At 38.5% G+C, this 19,133-nt stretch overlaps 1 protein-coding gene across 1 annotated transcript in view; it reads left to right on the plus strand.

Moving 5' to 3' along the window:
* Positions 1-411: 411 nt before the first annotated feature.
* The window catches only part of GPR158 (G protein-coupled receptor 158), a 434,171-nt gene continuing 415,449 nt past the window's right edge, over positions 412-19,133 (plus strand). Inside the window, 1 exon segment of the mRNA XM_008709680.2 lies at positions 412-1,368. Within this exon segment, the coding sequence (XP_008707902.2) occupies positions 467-1,368 (902 nt within the window). The 5' untranslated portion in view covers positions 412-466.

The raw sequence follows: 19,133 nt of genomic DNA on the forward strand, positions 1-19,133 counted from the left end.
CGAAGCGAACGAGGAGGAGCCAGAGCCGGGAGGCGGGAACGACCTGCCACGGGTGAGGTGATGGAGCAGCGTTTTTGGCGGCCGCGGCGGCAGCAGCAGCAGCAGCTCTTGAACACACCTCAATGAGAGCGACGGTGGAAGCTGCTGAGCAGAAAGACGTAAGCAAGCTAACTATAGCCGCCGGGAGCGAGAGGGGATGTAACTTGTTCGGCTCAAGGCTGTGAGGTGCGTAATCCCGAGTCGACCCATTATGGAGCGGGTGCAGACAGCGTTGCCACAGGTGCTTTGATTCCCTGTGATGGTAGCTTAACCAGCCGACCAATTCTGAAACATTCTTAAAGTCCTTTTCGACTGGGTGCCATCTAGAGAAGGGGGCCGATTCCTAGTAAAAGTCTTACTGTTGATAAATTGACGACCAAATTTTAAAAAGTGTCTCCCGTTACCTCCTTTCCTCTCTGCGAAGTAGATGGGAGCCATGGCTTATCCCCTACTCTTCTGCCTCCTGCTCGTTCTTCTGGGATTGGGAACTGTTAGCACCAGCCGCGACCCTCCGGGACGGCTGGACTCCCCTCGAGAGAGAACCCTGAGGCTGAAGCAGCACGCCCAGCAGCCGGCTCGAGCCTCTGCCTCGGACCCCTCGGCTCCCTGGAGCCGCTCCACCGACGGCACCATCTTGGCGCAGAAACTCGCCGAGGAGGTGCCCATGGACGTGGCCTCTTACCTCTACACCGGGGACTCCCACCAGCTGAAGCGAGCCAACTGCTCCGGCCGCTACGAGTTGGCGGGCCTGCCGGCGAAGTCGTCAGCCCTAGCCAGTTCCCATCCCTCCTTGCACGGGGCGCTGGACACGCTGACACACGCCACTAACTTCCTCAACGTGATGCTGCAGAGCAATAAGTCGCGGGAGCAGAACTTGCAGGACGACCTGGAGTGGTACCAGGCACTGGTGCGGAGTCTCCTGGAGGGCGAGCCCAGCATTTCCCGGGCAGCCATCACCTTCAGCACCGAGTCGCTGTCCGCGCCGGCCCCGCAGGTCTTCCTTCAGGCCACCCGTGAAGAGAGTCGCATCCTGCTCCAGGACCTGTCCTCCTCGGCACACCATCTGGCCAACGCCACGCTGGAGACTGAGTGGTTCCACGGCCTGCGGCGCAAGTGGAGAACCCACTTACACCGCCGCGGCTCTAATCAGGGGCCCCGGAGCCTGGGCCACAGCTGGCGGCGCAGGGACGGGCTTGGCGGGGACAAGAGCCACGTCAAGTGGTCTCCGCCTTATCTGGAGTGCGAGAACGGGAGTTATAAGCCTGGGTGGCTGGTCACTCTCTCCGCTGCTTTCTACGGGTTGCAGCCTAACCTGGTCCCGGAATTCAGGTAGGGAGTGGAAAAAAGGCAAAAGCAAAGCCTTCCTTCCGGTTTCGCGTTGGGGAAGGAACACTTGGCTGTGACACTTAACGCCTCCCACCCTCACAGCAGAGACCCAGGCTGAGGGACACCTTTATCGGGCGCCGGGGCTTAGGGACAAGAAGCGCCCTACCTTTGTCAGCTCAGTGAAAGCTTCTCTCAGATCAGTTTCCCTGCAAGGGGCAGGGGGCTGGGGAGCATTTGGCAGAGTTGAGAGAAATCTCTGATGCCCTAAGCTTCTTTTCACCCCCCCAGGAGAGCAGGGAGGGGAGTTCACTGTCTGGGGGTGAATCGAGGGAAGCTGGAGAGCTTGGGGTGTGCCCGCCAGGCACACAGTGGCCAGCACTGGATGAAAGAAAAGGGAGCAAGAGGAAGACCGAGTTCCTCCTTTCTGCCACTTAGGAGTAGCCTCTGCCTGCTTCCTATGTGTGTAGTTCCGGACACCAGTCGGCTGTTAGTCAGTTACCAGAGGGGGTATGATTAAGACAGTGCATCTCCTCTGCAGTTCTATCCCCTGAGCAGTGAGTCAGTCTCAGCAGCAGAGCTGTTTTCAGGATCCAGACTTTGCAGTTTGGTCAATGTGTTCCTTTACCCATCTCCCTCTTCCCCCCAGTCTCTTCCTTCCCCTCTTCCTCCTTTTCTCTGTGTCAGGCATACCTGAGTGTTCTCCAGTCCTTCACCTACTCACACACTTTATAAATGAACCTGATGGAGTTATCTTAGGGAGGAAGGGATTAGTTCTGACTGAATTCAACTCAGGGAGCTTGTTGGAAATTTAATCACAGTTCTTCTGTATTTCCTATCTAAAGGTAGAGCATTTGTGGGGAGATGAAGAATTTGCAAATTAGCAAAGATAACTCCTGTCCTGGGAAATGCCTGACCTTTTGGAAGTAGATCTAAGAAATAGCACTTAAGACTGGATGTGAGGAAGGAACAGAAAGGGAAGAGTAGAAACTCCAAAGACAGCCTGGGAGAGGGCCACATATTGACTGGGATCCTCCTCAATTTCCATGATGGGAGGCGCTAGCAAAAAAGTCTCGGAGGTTGATTTTGCTTCTGTACTTTTTGGGAACTTAGGCAAAAGTGAGAAACCTGTGTGTGTGTGTGTGTGTGTGTGTGTGTGTGTGTGTGTACCTTAATGCTCTGTTTGCTACAAGATCAGGGTGCCGAGCTGGTGAAAGATACCAGGCTGAGTACTGGGGGGGGGGCGGTAGAAGGGGAAATCAGAAAGCTTGTCTTGGCACTGTCATTTACAGCTGGATGACACCCAGTAAGTTGCTTAACCTCTCTGGGCCTCAGCTACTTATCTACCAAGTGAGGGAGCTGAACTAGGTGGTCTCCAGGGAGCCATCTAGTTATAAATTCTGTAGCTTTTAATACCAGCAACACTTGAGAAGTCATATACAAAAAAATAACCCCTTTCTCTGATTCTGTATGACTATATTAAGTGTGTGTGTGTGTGTGTGTGTGTGTGTGTGTGTTTCTATCTTTCAAAGACCTCGTCTTAAACTAGAATAACTCTTTCCTACTTTCCGGATAATCTCATTGCCTCCTGTGATTTCTGCAGGATCCTGTTAGTAAGAGCTGAGCCCAGCTTTGAGTCTTTGCCATGTTGTTTGCTCAGAAGAGGAAAGATCAGCAGATGCCATTCACTGCCAGAAAATTGTAGCCTTCTGATAAGACTTTTTAGGGAGACCCGGTTGCCAGGAACTGTGTGTGTGTGTGTGTGTGTGTGTGTGTGTCTGTCTGTCTGTCTGTCTGTCTATCATCTATCTACATATCTATAACATTTACTTCCTGTCAGATTCTGTGGTAACTGCTTTGCATGCATTATCTTGCTTAATGTTCACAACCCTATGAGTTAGGTTTTATTAGTTTCCTATTTTACAGAAAAGGAACCTGAAGCAGGGAGAGGTTAAGCTTTTTTCCTGAGATCCTACAGCAGGTAAGTGGTAGAGCCAGGATTTGAGCCCACTTCATACTTTTAACCACTATGCTGAACTCTGTTTTATGAAGGTGTTCTAAGAATGCTGCATACAGTATAGCTGCTGCATAAAAATATATGTATTTTTAAGGGTCAGATGTGGGACCAGGGAGGAGAACCATTCATTTTCAGAATAATTTCTCCTAAGTCTAAGAAAGCCTGAGTCACCTAAATAAACTCAGTGCCTTCTGCCAGCCAAGAAGAAAGGCCAAGGACACAAAGGGTCTGAGATTGTGAGGGCTTACACACCCCCTACCTATTTTTTGGAGTACATTCAGAAAGTAGTTTGTTTCCTCTGGCTGAGTTTCTTTAAGTGCTTTCACAGTCGTCAATTGTGTTCTTTAGCCAAGGCACGAAGCCAGGCCATTTAGTATTTGGCTCTCTGCGAAGCTGGTTCGTCCTAGCAGTAGGTATGGAGAGAGAATAAGTGCACTCCTGTGAGTGCCTTTGTCCCATGTCCTGTGCCCCTCAAATGTGGTACTGAGAATTTGCACAGATTAATTACAGGAACTAGAAGAAATCTTAGAGATTACATGGTTCCTCCTGTTGTTTCATAGGTCAAGAGACAGAACTGAAAAGGTGAAGTGACTTGTCCAAATCACAAATCAATTTCATAGTAATGACAAAAGCAGGATCCAGGCCTTCTATCTCTGGTTCACACTTTGCCTGATACGGATAGACCTAAATCATATTTCTGTGGCTCTCTTAACCTTTGCATACAGTGCACGTTGGGGAACAGAGTTTACTGTTCATCACATTTTAGGACAAAAAAATCAGCTCATAGAACACAGCTGTTGAATTTTAAAAAACTATATTATTTCACACATTTGAGATAATATTTAAATGGATCTTTCCTGTCTCTTCATACTCATATAAGGCAAAAGTTTTGTTGTTGTTGTTGTTGTTTTATGATCGAAGATATACATTCCAAAATTCTGTAATATAGTTGAATAATACTGTACAGGCATGGTACAGGGCAAACCTCAAATGAATTTTTGGGAAACCCAAAATTAAGAGCTCTAAAACCAAATTAAGAGCTCTACATATGATTTTAAATGTATTTTGAACCTCCACAATGTTATTTGCAAAAAGCCTTATCTGTAATGAAAAAATCCATTGATAATAATTTTCTTATGGAAGAGAAAAGGAGGAAAAACTGTAGTTAAAATTTTCATTTAAGATCAGTTAGTATTTTCTCAGGTCTTGCTTATAAGATTCAAGCATTTAAATTATATTTTATTTTTAGAGAAAGTAAATCCCAAACATGAAATCCCAAAGTAACTTGAGAACACAGTTAACCACCTTCTTATATTAATGTTATCATTGTAAAACACCTCTCAGAGTAAATTTTATTCCCCTTGGTTTCCAAATGACACAAATATCTTAAATTTCAAAGCCTTGTTTAAGACTCACATTGTGGGGTGGTTGGGTGGCTCAGTCCATTGAGCCTCCCCACTCTTGCTTTCACTCAGGTCATGATCTCAGGGTCATGGGTTTGAGCCTTGTGTTGGGTTCTGAGCTCAGAAGGCGTCTGCTTGACTCTCCCTCTGCTCCTTTCCCCCCAAATAATAAACAAATCTTTTAAAAAAAGACTGGGAAGAGAAATTTATTACTCATCCCCCCCCCCCAAAAGGGCATTAGTTGCTCTAACCAAAGGTCTCTTAGGTCTTTTGTTATATAGTATAAACATTTTAGCTCTCATCTTCTAACTCAGCAAAAGAGAGAGTAATAATTTAAGGTGTACCCTCAGTTTATATTTATTGCATTGGGTTTGCAATGTCCCTGTAGAGTTTTCCTTTAAGTTAAGTCCTTGGGTTTTGCATAGTTATTTTTCTTTGTGGAACTTAATGTGATATGGAGTTGGATCCCATTCTGCTGAAATCATACATATCTTCCTGGCTGGTACTGTTCAGTGCTTAGGATGGATATAAGGTACTTAAGTGCTGAATTTAAATTAAGGTAAAGGAACCTTTGGGAACTAATTATTTTTTGATGAGTTAAAAGGGATGTAGGAATTCATTTGGTTTCTTTCATCTTCTCAATTTGCAATGGAGGAAACAAGACCCAAAAGGCTAAAGGAACTTGCTAGAGTGGCACAGCTCTTTTGTGGTAGGTTAGAATTATGGAAACCCACATATATTGAGCACCTACTGTATGTCAGATGCTTTATATACACCACTGCATCTAATTCTTTGTACTCTCAGGTAGTGACACCTTCAGAAAAGTTAAGCAACCTGACCAACACAGCTAGTAACACAGCTAGTAAATCAGGGAGCCCAAATCAAATTTAGATCTATCCTGCTGTGAAGCTTCTATTGTCTTTCTACTACCCTATGCTGCTATCTCTTGATTGCCAACTTTGTTTTCACCTTGTTATTAAAAACATATAGTAATGACTTGAAATAATATATTTGGCCCAAATAAGTCATATACGCTTATTATTTTTAGGCCAATCATACAACCAAGTATGTTGTGTAGTAGGAAGAATATTAGACTTCACAGAACTTTGCCACAAGTCCCAGCTTTGTATCTGACTGGCTGTATTTCCTGTCTGGAAATCAGCTTCTGCATAACTAAAATGTGGGACTGGACTTGATGCTATCCAAATACCTTTATAATCATTTGTTCTACACATTCTTAATTGGTCTATCCAAATTGTCAACAAGAAGGTTTTGGAAACAGGGCTGATACACATAAGTGCAGTACCTTGTGGAAATATTGCTGGGGAAGTCACATGCAGAGGAAGAGGAAACCATATGAATGTCAGTTAAAAAAAAAAAAAGCAATAGGGCAATGAAGGGAAGATCACAATAGTGTGGAAACCCCCTTTTAGAAACTAATGCAACAAATATCGATGTCACTGATTTGCTGACTCCTGAGGGGTCACTTCACTCTCTCTCCTTCACCTCCACCTCCACAGTGATTCTGGAGCAGATCTCTGCTTTGAACAGAAGAGGGCACTTCACAGTATAAGGGAAATAACCATCCTGCTCCAAGCTAAACATATCCTATGTCTCTCTTATGGGTAATCACAGTGGTGAAGAGGTTACCTCTAGAAACAGCACAGAGAAGCTTACCCGGGTTATGGATCAAAGAGGTTTTAGATGAACTTCTGCTACTGAGATTTTTGAGTCTCAATTATTTCATCGGTAAGCTGTGAATAGTAAAGTACATCTCCTTTGAGATTCTGTAATGACTAAATGAAGAATTGTGATCACACGGAAAGTTCAGTAAGTATTTTGTACTGTAGTTTCTGGCTTCCCAAATACTTACCTGAGATATAAACTTCTTAGTTTAGCTGAATTAAAGTCATGTGATTAATAGTAGTTTATAATTTTTATGATGGTTTTGTTTCATCCCTAATTATTGTGAAGATTTGTAATGACAGTGGGTCAGGGTGGAAACATGGGTCTTGGAGACAGAAGATATTGGTACCAGCTGGACCGTATCTTTGACTCATGGTGTTACCATGGGCAGTGGTTGCCTTTCTAATCCTCGGTTTCTTTATCTGTAAATTGAGGGGGTTGGTCTAGGTGACCTGTAGGGCTCCTTATAACCCTAAAAGTCTATGATTGTGTACCTAATTAAACATCTTACTTTAACTTTTGAACTTTTATTTGATTATAATGCTGAAAACAGTTAATATATTTTTATTTAAATGCAGATCACTTTCATATATATTCAATGCATATTTTTATCATAGTCATTTATTCATAGAATATTTAGAGAAAACCCTCTTGATGTATACTCAGTTAAGTATATATGCTAGTGGAAATGAAACCGTTTCTTTTTTTCTCTCTTTTTGGTGGGGGGGGGGATGCCATTTCAAAATAAGAATAAGCATGATCTGATGTTCCAGATCTTGAAAGATTCCCTGATTGTACTTACAGGCAATGTGAAGCTATTTTGCAGATTTCTAAATCAGGGGCATCAGTAGACCTGTGTAACTTTCCTCAAGATAACCAATGTTTAAGCATTTTGAAGCTCCTTACCTACTCTTAGCAATAACCCATTTTCAATTTACTTCTGTAGTTGGCTAATTCTAAAATTTCAAAAAGGGCTATTTATTGTGGTGTAGCAGTGGCACAGCATTACTTGCCATCTTGTAGAATATGCATTTGGAAGCAGAAATGGGATTTCTGAGACTGCTAAATAAATAACAAGAGTATATGCCTGCCCTCTGGAGAGGGAACTGATGCCCTCACTAGACTGATTTTATAGCCTGAACTGCTAGATAAGTCAAATTTTACTTTCAATTTCAGAAAGGCAGCAGTTTGTTGTCCACTGTTCAGGGTTTTATGGCTACCCTTTTCCAACACGCACTGTGTTTTATGATTATATTGTAACATATTGTGATGCCAAGAAGTATGTTGTTGACGTTAGTTTGCACTTTGTTGGTACTGAAGCATTAGGGCCTTGTTTGTTTTCTCTCTTCAGTTCTGGATTGGTATTTGCAGGGTTATTTTAGCAGAATTACTAAAATAGTACACTGGGATTTTGATAACTCCAGCAGCTTGATGGCCACTATGCACAACCAGGCAGCACACTGGTACCGAGGCTATGCTTGGAGAGTTTGCAGCCAACAGTGTTATTAAGCTCTTGTCCACAGCTTTGGCATATGCACTGGGGTGGGTGGGGGGGTTGGGGAGCTTGTTCTGCTAGTCTTTTAGCCTTATTTGCTTTTCAGCTTTTAGAAAAAAAAAACACCCAAAACATTCCTATGTGTAATTTCTAGTTTCTCTGGGCATTTACTCATCCAACAAGTCTTTTTTCTTCAGGGAAAAAAACAAAAACAAAAACAAAAAACAACTCTATAAAAATATTTAGGTGGATAGGTTGTTCTATGAAATATTTCTCAGTTAAAGGTCTTTCTCAGGTTCCACGCCACCCTTTTCTACAATGCCAAGCTTAGTATAGGAGCCATGACAGCCCTTCTTTTTTGTATCAAAGGATAGTATAGTGTCTCAAAGCAATTCCAGGATATATCTAGTTTCATCACCTTCATTGTAGGTAGAATTTATAGAAAACACAGAATTAGCTTAAGTGGTCTGACCCCAAGATCATTTTTTCCCAAACAAAAATCCTGTTACCTACCTTTCTGTCAAAGAAGGCAGTCTCCTTCTCTCTTTACATGGTTAATTATTACTTCTAATTAACTGAAATCCACTTAATTTTTATTCATTGTAATACCTGTTGCAACTTTTCCCCAGTTAAAAACTATAACTACAACAAGACAACATATAATTTTTAAAAAATTCTGTCTGGTTAGCAAAGTACCCAGTGCACCTATAATTTAAAAGGAAACTTAGAATTACATAAGATATTGGTTTATTTCTTTAACCTATTTTTCTCACCATTTATGTGTTTTGTCCCATGGGTGTGCCTTTTTACATTATTATGGAAGAACTTGCATAGTAAAAGGCTAAAGATTTATGTGATCTGAAAAGAAACCAGAGTATGGAAGAACTTTCATAGAATAATATGACACATGGCTTTTATCTGAGAAAGAGAAAAATGTAATATAGTATAGAATAATGTATATTATCGATTCTAAGATGCACTTTTCCCCCATTTTGATGTCTCTTAACTTGAGATCTGTCTTATGATTGGAGAGCATGTCATTTTCAATTGGCATGCATTTCCTTTTAATGGTATACAATATAATATTGTATCTTTTAATGACATCTTATATTTGATGAATTATGATATTAGGAAATGAGAAAATAAATTCTAACATCTCTCCAACTATAAAGTTCCATTATTATCTGTAAATTATCAAGATGCAGCAAAATATGCATATATGGAAACCCCCCTAGACATCACTGCTACATATGAATTAGATTGCTATTTGTGGTCATAATAATTTTGTTTAAAAAGACAAGCTATCCTAAAACATGGAATGACATTTCTTTTTTTTTTCCTTAAGATTTTATTTCTCAGTAATCTCTACACCTAATGTGGGGCTCGAACTCACAAACGTGAGATCAAGAGTCGCATGTTCTACAGCTGAGCCAGCCAGGAGCCCCCACATTTCTTTTCAATGTATGTGAAATATACAAAATATTGGGCCAGACGTTGCAGAAACTTTTATTTTCAGATTGGGTGGGGTAAGGATTATCAAAATCTTTCCCACACCATCAGGAAAAGCATTTCATTCACTCTGCAGGAAAATGCCTAGGACAGTGAGAATAAAAGACCACTTATAGACCAAAAATAGGAAGAAATAGATCTTTCTTTTCTAAAGGGCTTAGAGGTTTCAGGGTGGAAATAAAGACTTCGTGGTGTAGTCATGTAACCAGTTTTGGTTAAAGAGATTTAAATGGAATTGTGGAGGCGAGTGTTTTGCTTTTTTTCTAGTCAGCTGCCTGAGTGAAGAGTTTGTTTTTCCCTTATTTGATGCCTCAGACCACTGCGTAGAGCAGGGTTTCTCAACCTAGGCTTCATTGACATTTCAGGCCAGATGATCCTTTGTTGTGGGGGCCATCTTGTTTGTTGTAAGACGTCTAGCAGCACCTCTGGAGTCCTACTAGATGCCAGTAGCAACCTCCTTGCCCACTGTAATAATAAAAAATGTCTACAAACATTACCAAATATCACCTTGAGGGCAAAAATGCCTATGGTTGAAAGCTACTGGTGTAGAGAGAAGACATATAAATATGTTATTCTGGGGCTATTTATTTCAAGGGTTCTGTATGTATGTGTATATGTATGTGTATGTTTGTATGAGTCTGTCAGATCATGTTTCTATTAATTTATTCATTTGCTTGTTTGGCATATTAGATCATTTCATATATAGAACCTAATATGAATGAGAACTGGAAAATTTTGATGGCTCAATAGAATATTAATTTATATTTATATGTCATCAGGGCTCAAAAAAGAAAAACTTGGAAACCTATTTGTAGAATTTGTTACTAGCATGTTTTTACTATTTCTATGGTTAAATGTTTTATACTTAAGGTTTCTCAATAAAGGATGCATTTTGAAAAGAAAATATGTGTGTGTGGGGTGGTGGGGGCATTCTTTAAAGAAGCAAGTTTTAGTCAATGTCCTGGGAAAGCTCCTTTTTGAAGAATTAGAAATTTAGAAGTCAAAAAGATTTTAGAGATCATATAATCCAATTTATTGTTACTTTTACAGGTGAGGAAATTGAGACCCAGGGAAGTGACCATCACTTGCACATATAGCTATGGCTGCAGTGAACTTACAGTTTAATCATAGGCACAAATAAAAACACCCTGAATCATCAAATAAAGGTTAATTTATATTCATTATTCACTGATCTCGAACCTGGCTGAGCATCAGAATCACCTGAAAAGCCTGGTAATATGTTCCTAGGCCCTCCCCAGACCATGTGAATGAGATAATCTGAGGATAGGTTCAGAAGTCTATATTAAATACAAAGTCTTTATAATTCAGAAGCAATTGGTCTTTAAGCACAAACTTGGGAAAAAGCAAACAGTGTTTAATAAGGTTATAACACATATAATCCATTTCCTAAGATTGTAAGAATAAAAATTAAAAATTGTAAATGCTTAGCACCTTCAGTTTTAGACACCAAAAAAATATGGCAATCCAATATTGTGAATGATCCTATTGGTAGGGATAGAATGAATAACAAGTTTTTATAAAGGCAGAGAGATCACAGGTACTGAGCTTTGGAATGGTGGGTCACTGCGGATAATGCTGTAACTCCGTCTTTATTTCAGGTACTTTGTTTTTGCACCTTTAAGATAGGGGCTATCACGAGAGCAGCTGCTGCTTCTTATTATTATCTGTTTGTCTTTTTATGTAAAAGTCCTATTTCCCCAACTAGTTCTACATGACCTTCAAATGCAAGGACCACATTTTATGACTTCCCATATTTGATGCCTCTTGAAATTGTCTTGCATATTTCAGGGAGGCAGTACAGAATAGTGTCTAGGAGGAAGGGTTTTGGGATTAAAAACCTACGCTTGAATTCATGAACTTCCACTTTTGCTTCCTGTGTGACACTGGGAAAGTTACTTGACTCTTTCTATGTCTTTATCTTGAAAGGGTGTAGAGTACCTCTCATTGTTGTAAAGAGTAAACAATCATATAGATAAAGAGTTTAGGATAATGTATGGAATGTACTATTCTTTTAAGAAACATTATAGAGTATATAACATGTGTCTGGCTAGGGCTATAGATGCTGGGGATATAATAGTGAAAACGACAGATAAAAATCCCTATCCTCATGGACATGTTTTTGTGGGGGTGGGGAGAGACAGATGATCAGCAAGCAAAATAAATACAATAAATAATTCTTGATAGAAACAAGTGCTATAAGGATATGAATAGATAAACAAGATAAAGAACAGCTGAGAGGTAGGGTAGGTTGCATTAATTAGGGTGGCCAGGAAAGACCTTTGAGAGTTAAGAAATGAAGGATAAGAAAGAGACAGCCACGGAGCAAGTTGAGGTAATCATGTTCTAAATGGGAAAGAGTAAAAACAAAGGCCTTGAGGCGGGAATGAGCTTCAAGAATAGAGATAGAATAGCTTCAAGAATAGAAAGAAAGTGTTACTGGAATGTACTGAGAGGTGGTAATGACATAGAAGATGAATGTAAGATACACAGAAGGTGTTCAATAAGTGGTTAAAATATTGTAATATAGAAACATATTAAGTACTTTAAAAATTTCTACCCCATAGCAATCTGTAAATTGTGGATACATTTGCACTGTTTTCCCATGGATGGTTTTACTGTAGTGTTCTTATTTTATTTTGGTGCCTGTTTCTCTTCCCCCTTTTAGTCTTGGCCTTCTTGTCACTATTTCCCTTAGCTCTAGGAGCTTGAGTTTTCCAGTCTCTCTGATAAGATTTCAGTCAAAGAATAAGCTATTTCTAGTTGCTCCATTCTCAAATGTGAATGAATAAATTGGAATTTGAGAGGCAAGGGAGGTAGAAATCAAAAATCCAAAATTTCTTGCAAAAATAAGTTGGGTGCTTTTCTTGCTCTCTGGCTCAAACCTACAGACAGCAGGAGAGTAAAGGGCAGAGGCACAGCAGGTTAACTCATGGGCAAAGCATTTTTTTCCCTCACCAGCATGCCTGGAATGACACCCTGTAGGTCCCTGACTTCTTTCAAGCTGGTAGCTGGCAGGTCTTGTCATCTGCCATTTCTTGACACTCTTTGTTGTCCTTTATGGTGAGGTCTTAGATGCAGAGGTCAGGGGATGCCTGAAAAACTGCCAGTGAGAGGCATAAGGCATAGACATGAGATTGGAAGAGCCAGAAGAGAGACCACAAACATTTGGACATGAATTTGAAAGTAGACTTTGCATGACAGGAAGTATAGGTAGGAATATACCTCTAATGAGGAACATAAAAATGGAAAATAGGGATTATGGGTTTTAGGAAATAAAATAATCATCATTAGCTTCTCTAATGTGACAAATGTGGGATTTCGCTTTTTTATATTTCATTTTTTTCTTTCCCTACTCTCTTCCTTGTTTCATTAATTATATTTTTAATTATTCTACTGGTTACCTTGATATTTGCATCCATAAATTTTAAATAGTGTCTTCTATTTTTTACTTTTCTTTCTTTGTCCTCCTACTTCTCTTGCTATTCCTGTATTTTTAGAAATTGAAGATGGTGGCATTTATAACCTGTCACTGCAGTAAAAAACCAAAAACCAAAAAAAAAAGTCTGTGCTTTGTCTACGCATTGCCTCTAAGAAATGAACTTTGAATAACTGAATCTGTGCATTTTCAGAATGTTCCAAATTTCAAGGACCAATGGATTATCTCTCTCTAGGTCAGTTGCTCAAAACCATGCTACCTTTAGTTTGCATATGTCTGCATGTAGACTTTTCACATATTGCTTCCCTGCCTTTGAAATTGACATCTGCTTTCCTTTTTCATGATAAAGAAATAAAAAGGAACCATATATATATATTTTTAAAGATTTTATTTATTCATTTGACAGAGAGAGAGACAGCCAATGAGAGAGGGAACACAAGCAAGGGGAGTGGGAGAGGAAGAAGCAGGCTCCCAGCAGAGGAGCCCGATGTGGGGCTTGATCCCAGAACGCCAGGATCACGCCCTGAGCCGAAGGCAGATGCTTAACGACTGCGCCACCCAGGCGCCCCAAGGAACTATATATTTTACTTATTTCTAAGATCATCTAACTTTTTAATCCATCATACTATTTGTTAAAGAAAATTTCACATTTTTGTTGAAGGCATTCTTGTTAGAGTCCCATAATTTGTACAAGTTGCTTTGGGTCTTCTGGAGACTAACCATCATGGAAATCTTTTCAAATTATTGGAATTTTGAATCTAATAGTGTGTTGGATATAGGTCCTCTTATTTCTAGAATTCTTATTTTTTCATCCCTGGAGTATAATTTCAAATACTTTCTAAGCATTTCAGGTACTTTCTAAGTAAAATTTCTAAGTCTTCCCATGTCTGAAAACATGTCTTTGTGCATGATTGATTGTTTGTCAGAATACAGAGTTATAGGTTCAAAGTAATTTTGCCCTCAGAATTTTAAAGACATTGTTTTCAGCATTCATTGATGCTGGCAAAAAAATTTTGACATTAGCCTGATTTATTACACTTTTGTTGGTACTTGTTTCTTTTCTCTTCATAGAAACTTCTAAGATCTTTTCTTTTTCCTTGGGGTTCTGAATATTCATGATGATGTGCTTAGATGTGATTCTTTTTATTCATCAACCTTACCACTTAGTTGGCCCTTTTAGATTTTCCCACTCAGAAATTTCTTTTATGATTGCTTAAAATTACTTTCTCCTATCCTTTTCTCTTTCTGGAGCTCCTAATAGTGAGATACTTGACTTTCCAGATTGATCTCCATATTACTTAACTTTTCTCTCATTTCTTCATCTTTTTCTCTTTACTTTCCCTTATAGGAAATTTTCTTATTTTTTCCTTTTTAGTAAATTAGTTTTCATCTGGCAATCTCTTTTAATTTCTATGAACTCTTTCTTGCTCCAATTGTTTTTCATAATTGTATGTTTATTTTCTTAAATCTCTTTAAGAAAATTAAAATACTTATTAAATTGTCTTCTGTTGCCTGAATTATTGCTGTTTGTTCCTGGTTTGGTTGTTTTGCTTTTTCCTACCAGTTCTTCTTCTTTATGCTACCAGTTTATCTCAAATGTGATCCTTAGTCATCAATTTTCTGACTGAAGGGCTAGGTTAATTTACATAGCTAGAGGACAGGGAACCTTGTGTCAGATGTGTAGGCCTAGTTCCTCAGTAGACCTCTTCCTTGATTGTTAGGCTTCAATCACTTTAGGATGCCTGAGAAGGAAGTTGGTAGTCTCTGGCCCACCTTAGACCTCTACTCTGGGAGAACTAATAGCCAATTTTAGAAGTTTTAGCTCTTCCCAGGTATTTCTTTTTATCTATTTACAGAATCGTTCTTGGTTTTCAGTTTGGGAAAAAATATCCTTACTGCCCACAAGGAGAGATGCGCCAACTTGTGTAACTGAAGGAAATCCTTCAATTTATCACCTTGATGTCTGTCTCATTTTCTACTTCCGCTCTTGATACCAATTGACTTTGAACTTAAAATCTTTCTGAAAAGTCTGCTGGAAAAGCAGTTTTCACCTCTCTTCTAGCCCTTTCCTGCTCATGTCCTCGACTCAGCTGTCACAACTCTGGCTTATCAACAGTATAGTCCCAGAGAATCCTGTCAAATCTCCGGTCAGTCATTTTGCCTCATTCCCTTTTATACTTATTTACACCATTACAGTTGGATGTGGAGGGATGAGGTAGAGAAATATATGCTCAACTCACCAACTTGAACAAGAACTCAAACTTAGGTCTTTTGACAATCTTCTTACCAAGGATATGCACATCATATTCAGCTCTTTTCCTTATTAGGTGTGTGCCCTTAGGCAACCCATTTCACCTCTTTTTGTCCCAAATTTCTTAACTATTATTTAGGGGAAATGATATTGAAAATACATAGTTATAATATAAACTGGGGAAATAATATCAATCATATACAGTTTCAGTGAGGATGTTTTAAGGGTATCTAGCATAATGTCTGACACATATGAGCACCCAATAAATAACTTAAAACACAGGGTTCAAAGCACACATGTAAAACCTATATTTAGTTCACATCTTGGGTACCTAATCAAGGCTACTTATTTTAATTTCAATGGGAACATTTTTTTATTCACTTTATGGCCTTGTTTACTGTTACTACTTCTGGATCAGTCGTGGCCATTGTCACAAGCTGTATCTTTTTCTGTGAAAAATTACTATTGACAAATGACTTGTTTTTATTGTATTAAGTATTAGGGTCTAGAAAAAAGTCATTTAGAGTGAAAAAAAACTGGGCAGATTATCAGGTGGGTAATTTGACTTGAAAATCTATATGAATAAGAGCCAACAAGAAAAAAAGTGAGAAATTGAGTAATCTGAGAAATGATTAACAAAAAGATATTTTCATTTAGATATTATAGTCAAACACTAACATAAATGGCTTTTTAATTAAATCAACAGGAAACTGAAGGTATGAGATCATTATTTTATATTTTAAGACAGATTACAGTGTTCACATTAAACATTTATTTTCCTTGACAGATATACTTTGTCATTTTTTCCCTCCCTAGACATTAAAAAAGTATGACTTTGGACATATTATATAACTTATCTGAACCTTCTTTTCCTCAGCTATAAAATGAGAAAGTACTTTCTCTTTTATAGGATTATTATTTGAAAGAAATGAATCAATATAGGTGATCTCTTTGTCTTAGGTTCCCTGACAAGGAATTGTCCTACCCCATTCACAAAAGATACGGGTGGTACAAGGAACACTGTGGATGTGTTTGATAAAATAAATCGTCCTCTTGTTATTTAAAATTGAAATAAAATGAAGCTCAAAAACTATCCCAGTGAAGGAAAACCACAAAATGAGACATTAGTCACCTACCTCTATAAAAGTAGCAGACTGAAAATACATTTTTCAGAGGAACAGTCATCTATTATCAAATTTTAAACCCTAGCAATTTTAAGAGATGTGCTGCACTTAATTTTGAAAGAAGTATCACCTTGAGAAGACCCACAATACAAAGATCGTATATGTGGATGGAGAATAGATGTTCCTCCTGATTGACCTTTCTTCCCTCCTGATTGACCTTACTTCATTTTATATTTATTGGTTCTGTTTTTTTAAAAATCAGACTTATTTATTTTTCCCCACACAAAATGTACAGATCTGCCCAAGAGGGTGTGACCTGATTGCAAAAAACCTTCCAAGAACAAGAAGCCAGACAGATGCAAGACGTTTGTCACTATGTAAAGTTTGGCAAGCTTTCTCTGGACATGTCTGCTGCAAAGTAGTGTGGGGGAGGAGAACATTTACTTGCTTTAAGACAGACTGTTGTCAAATTCTTCTAGATGTTCTAGAGGGCATGAGACTAGGTTTTTGGTTCTTTTGCATTTCTTGTAGTTATATGCTTGAGCTAAATGATACCAGGCTGGGTGCTTTTGCAGGGATGTCTTCTGAGGATGAGATGCCCCAAGTGAAGGAATTATACAAAGATTACTTAAGTCACTGAAACATGAATCTAGACTCTTTTGTAGTTAGATGGGAACAGAAAGGAAATAGCTCTTCTTCCCCTTAAAAAAAAATCTTTCCACTTTTCCTCGATCCCATCCCATTTGCAACTAACCTGTGAAGTGTGTGCTTCTGTTTGTATGCTATTTGTGTGCAAATATTTTAATTAAATACTTGCTATATAGCTGTTTACTCTGCTTACTTTTTATTCACACAACTGTTTTAAGGATGACTTCATGTTGCTACATGCACAAGCAGTCTATTTCTCTATTGCAATACAGTACTCTACCACTGCATAGTGTGCAGAAACTGTCCAGTCCCAGGGATGGGCACCCAGAATGTCTTCAATTCTTTGCCATTACAATAACACTGTGGTACGTTTATATGCCCCTTTATAAACCTGAATGAGAATTTCTTTGAAAGAGCAGGATTTCTGGGTCATAGAGAGGGGCAAATGTATTTTATAAAATATTGCAAGATTCTCTCTTGATAGGTTGCGCCAGTCTACATACTTACCAGCAGAGCGTGAAGGATCCTGGAGCTTTACATTACTGCCAACACTTGGCATTATACGGCTTTCTAATTTTTTGCCAGTTTAATGAATGGAAAGCGATATCTCACTATTGTTTCAATTTGCTTAAGCATCTCTTCATGTGCTTGTAAACCTGTTGGGTTTACTTTTCTGTAAACTGCTTGTTTATATCCTTTGTCTTTTTCCTATTATGGTTCCTCTATTTTTATTGAATTGCAAGGAATCCTGGTATATTATAGATACTACTTCTGTATCAATTTTAGACATTGTACTATCACCCAATCTGTTACCTTTCAGTTAACTTTGTTCATAATCTTTTCCCTTGAACAGAATTTTCAAAAGTTTCTGATGTTATTAAAAATTTGCCTTACAGTTTATGCTCTATGGTTTAAGAATTCTTTCAGTACCTTGTCAAAAAATATTCTCTTATGTTATCAACTACCAACTTTAAAGTTTTTCCTTTCACAGTTCAATTTTTAACATCTGGAGTTACCCTTGTACATGGTATTAGGTAGGGACTGAGGTATTCTTTTTGTTCACTTAGTGAGCCAGATTCCCAACACTATCATCTTTAGCATAAGTGTAAGTGCCTTACATACTATATGCATATGTGTTTCAGAATTCTCTATTTTGTTCCACTGCTTCCCATGTCTGTTTTTCTGTCAATACTATGTTTTATTGCCATGGTTGGGCAGTACGTCTTACTAATTGCTTGGGCAAGGCCTACGTCTTTTCTTTTCACAGCTTACTTTTATTATGCTGCTTAGAGCAAGCTATTGAGTTTCTCAAAAATCTATATGGAATTGTAGTTGGTTCTGCATTAAATTTATAGCTGCATTTAAAGATAATTCACATTTTTAATACAGTAAATTATTCCTTCTTAGAGCATGGAATATCTCTCCATATTATTCAGGTCATCTATTTTGTCCTTCATTAGAGTTTCAAAATTTCTCCGTAGAGGTTTTGTGTATTCTAGATTAACTTAATTACTACAGAATTTATGGGTTCTGATGGTATTTTAAATGGCATCTTTTTAGTTACAGTTTTTTGTTGGAGATTGTCGGCATAGATAAATGCTATTGACTTTTGTACATTGATTTGCTGTCCATCAACCTTGCCGAACTTTCCTATTATTCTCATATTTGTATGTTGATTTTATTGCCAGATAAATGATCATCTACAAATAATGATGGTTTAATCTCTTCTGAACTTTACATATCATTTTTTTCTTCATAGAATTAGTTGTGACTTTCAGTCCACATTAAACAGCATTAGAGATAGTAAGCACTCTTGACTTAAAGGGAACATCTTAAGAAGTTTCTCCTTTAAATATATTGTTGATAGAAGGAAGCTTTATCAAGTTAAGAAAGTTTTCTTTATTTCTAGTTTATCGTTATAGCAGAACTTTGTAAAATGCTCTTTTATCTTGATTAATCAGATAATTTTTCTCATTCTATTACTGCTGTGAATTTCATTGATATATTTTCTTTTATTTTTTTATTTTTTTAAGTTTTTATTTTAATTCTAGTTAGTTAACATATAGTGTTCTATTAGTTTCAGGTACACAATATAGCGATTCAACAATTCCATACATCCCTAGTGCTCATGACAGGTGTACTTCTTAGTCCCCATCACCTATTCAACCCATCACCCATACC

This window comes from Ursus maritimus, unplaced genomic scaffold (genome assembly GCF_017311325.1).
Source record: "Ursus maritimus isolate PB19 unplaced genomic scaffold, ASM1731132v1 scaffold_31, whole genome shotgun sequence".
Taxonomy (NCBI): domain Eukaryota; kingdom Metazoa; phylum Chordata; class Mammalia; order Carnivora; family Ursidae; genus Ursus; species Ursus maritimus.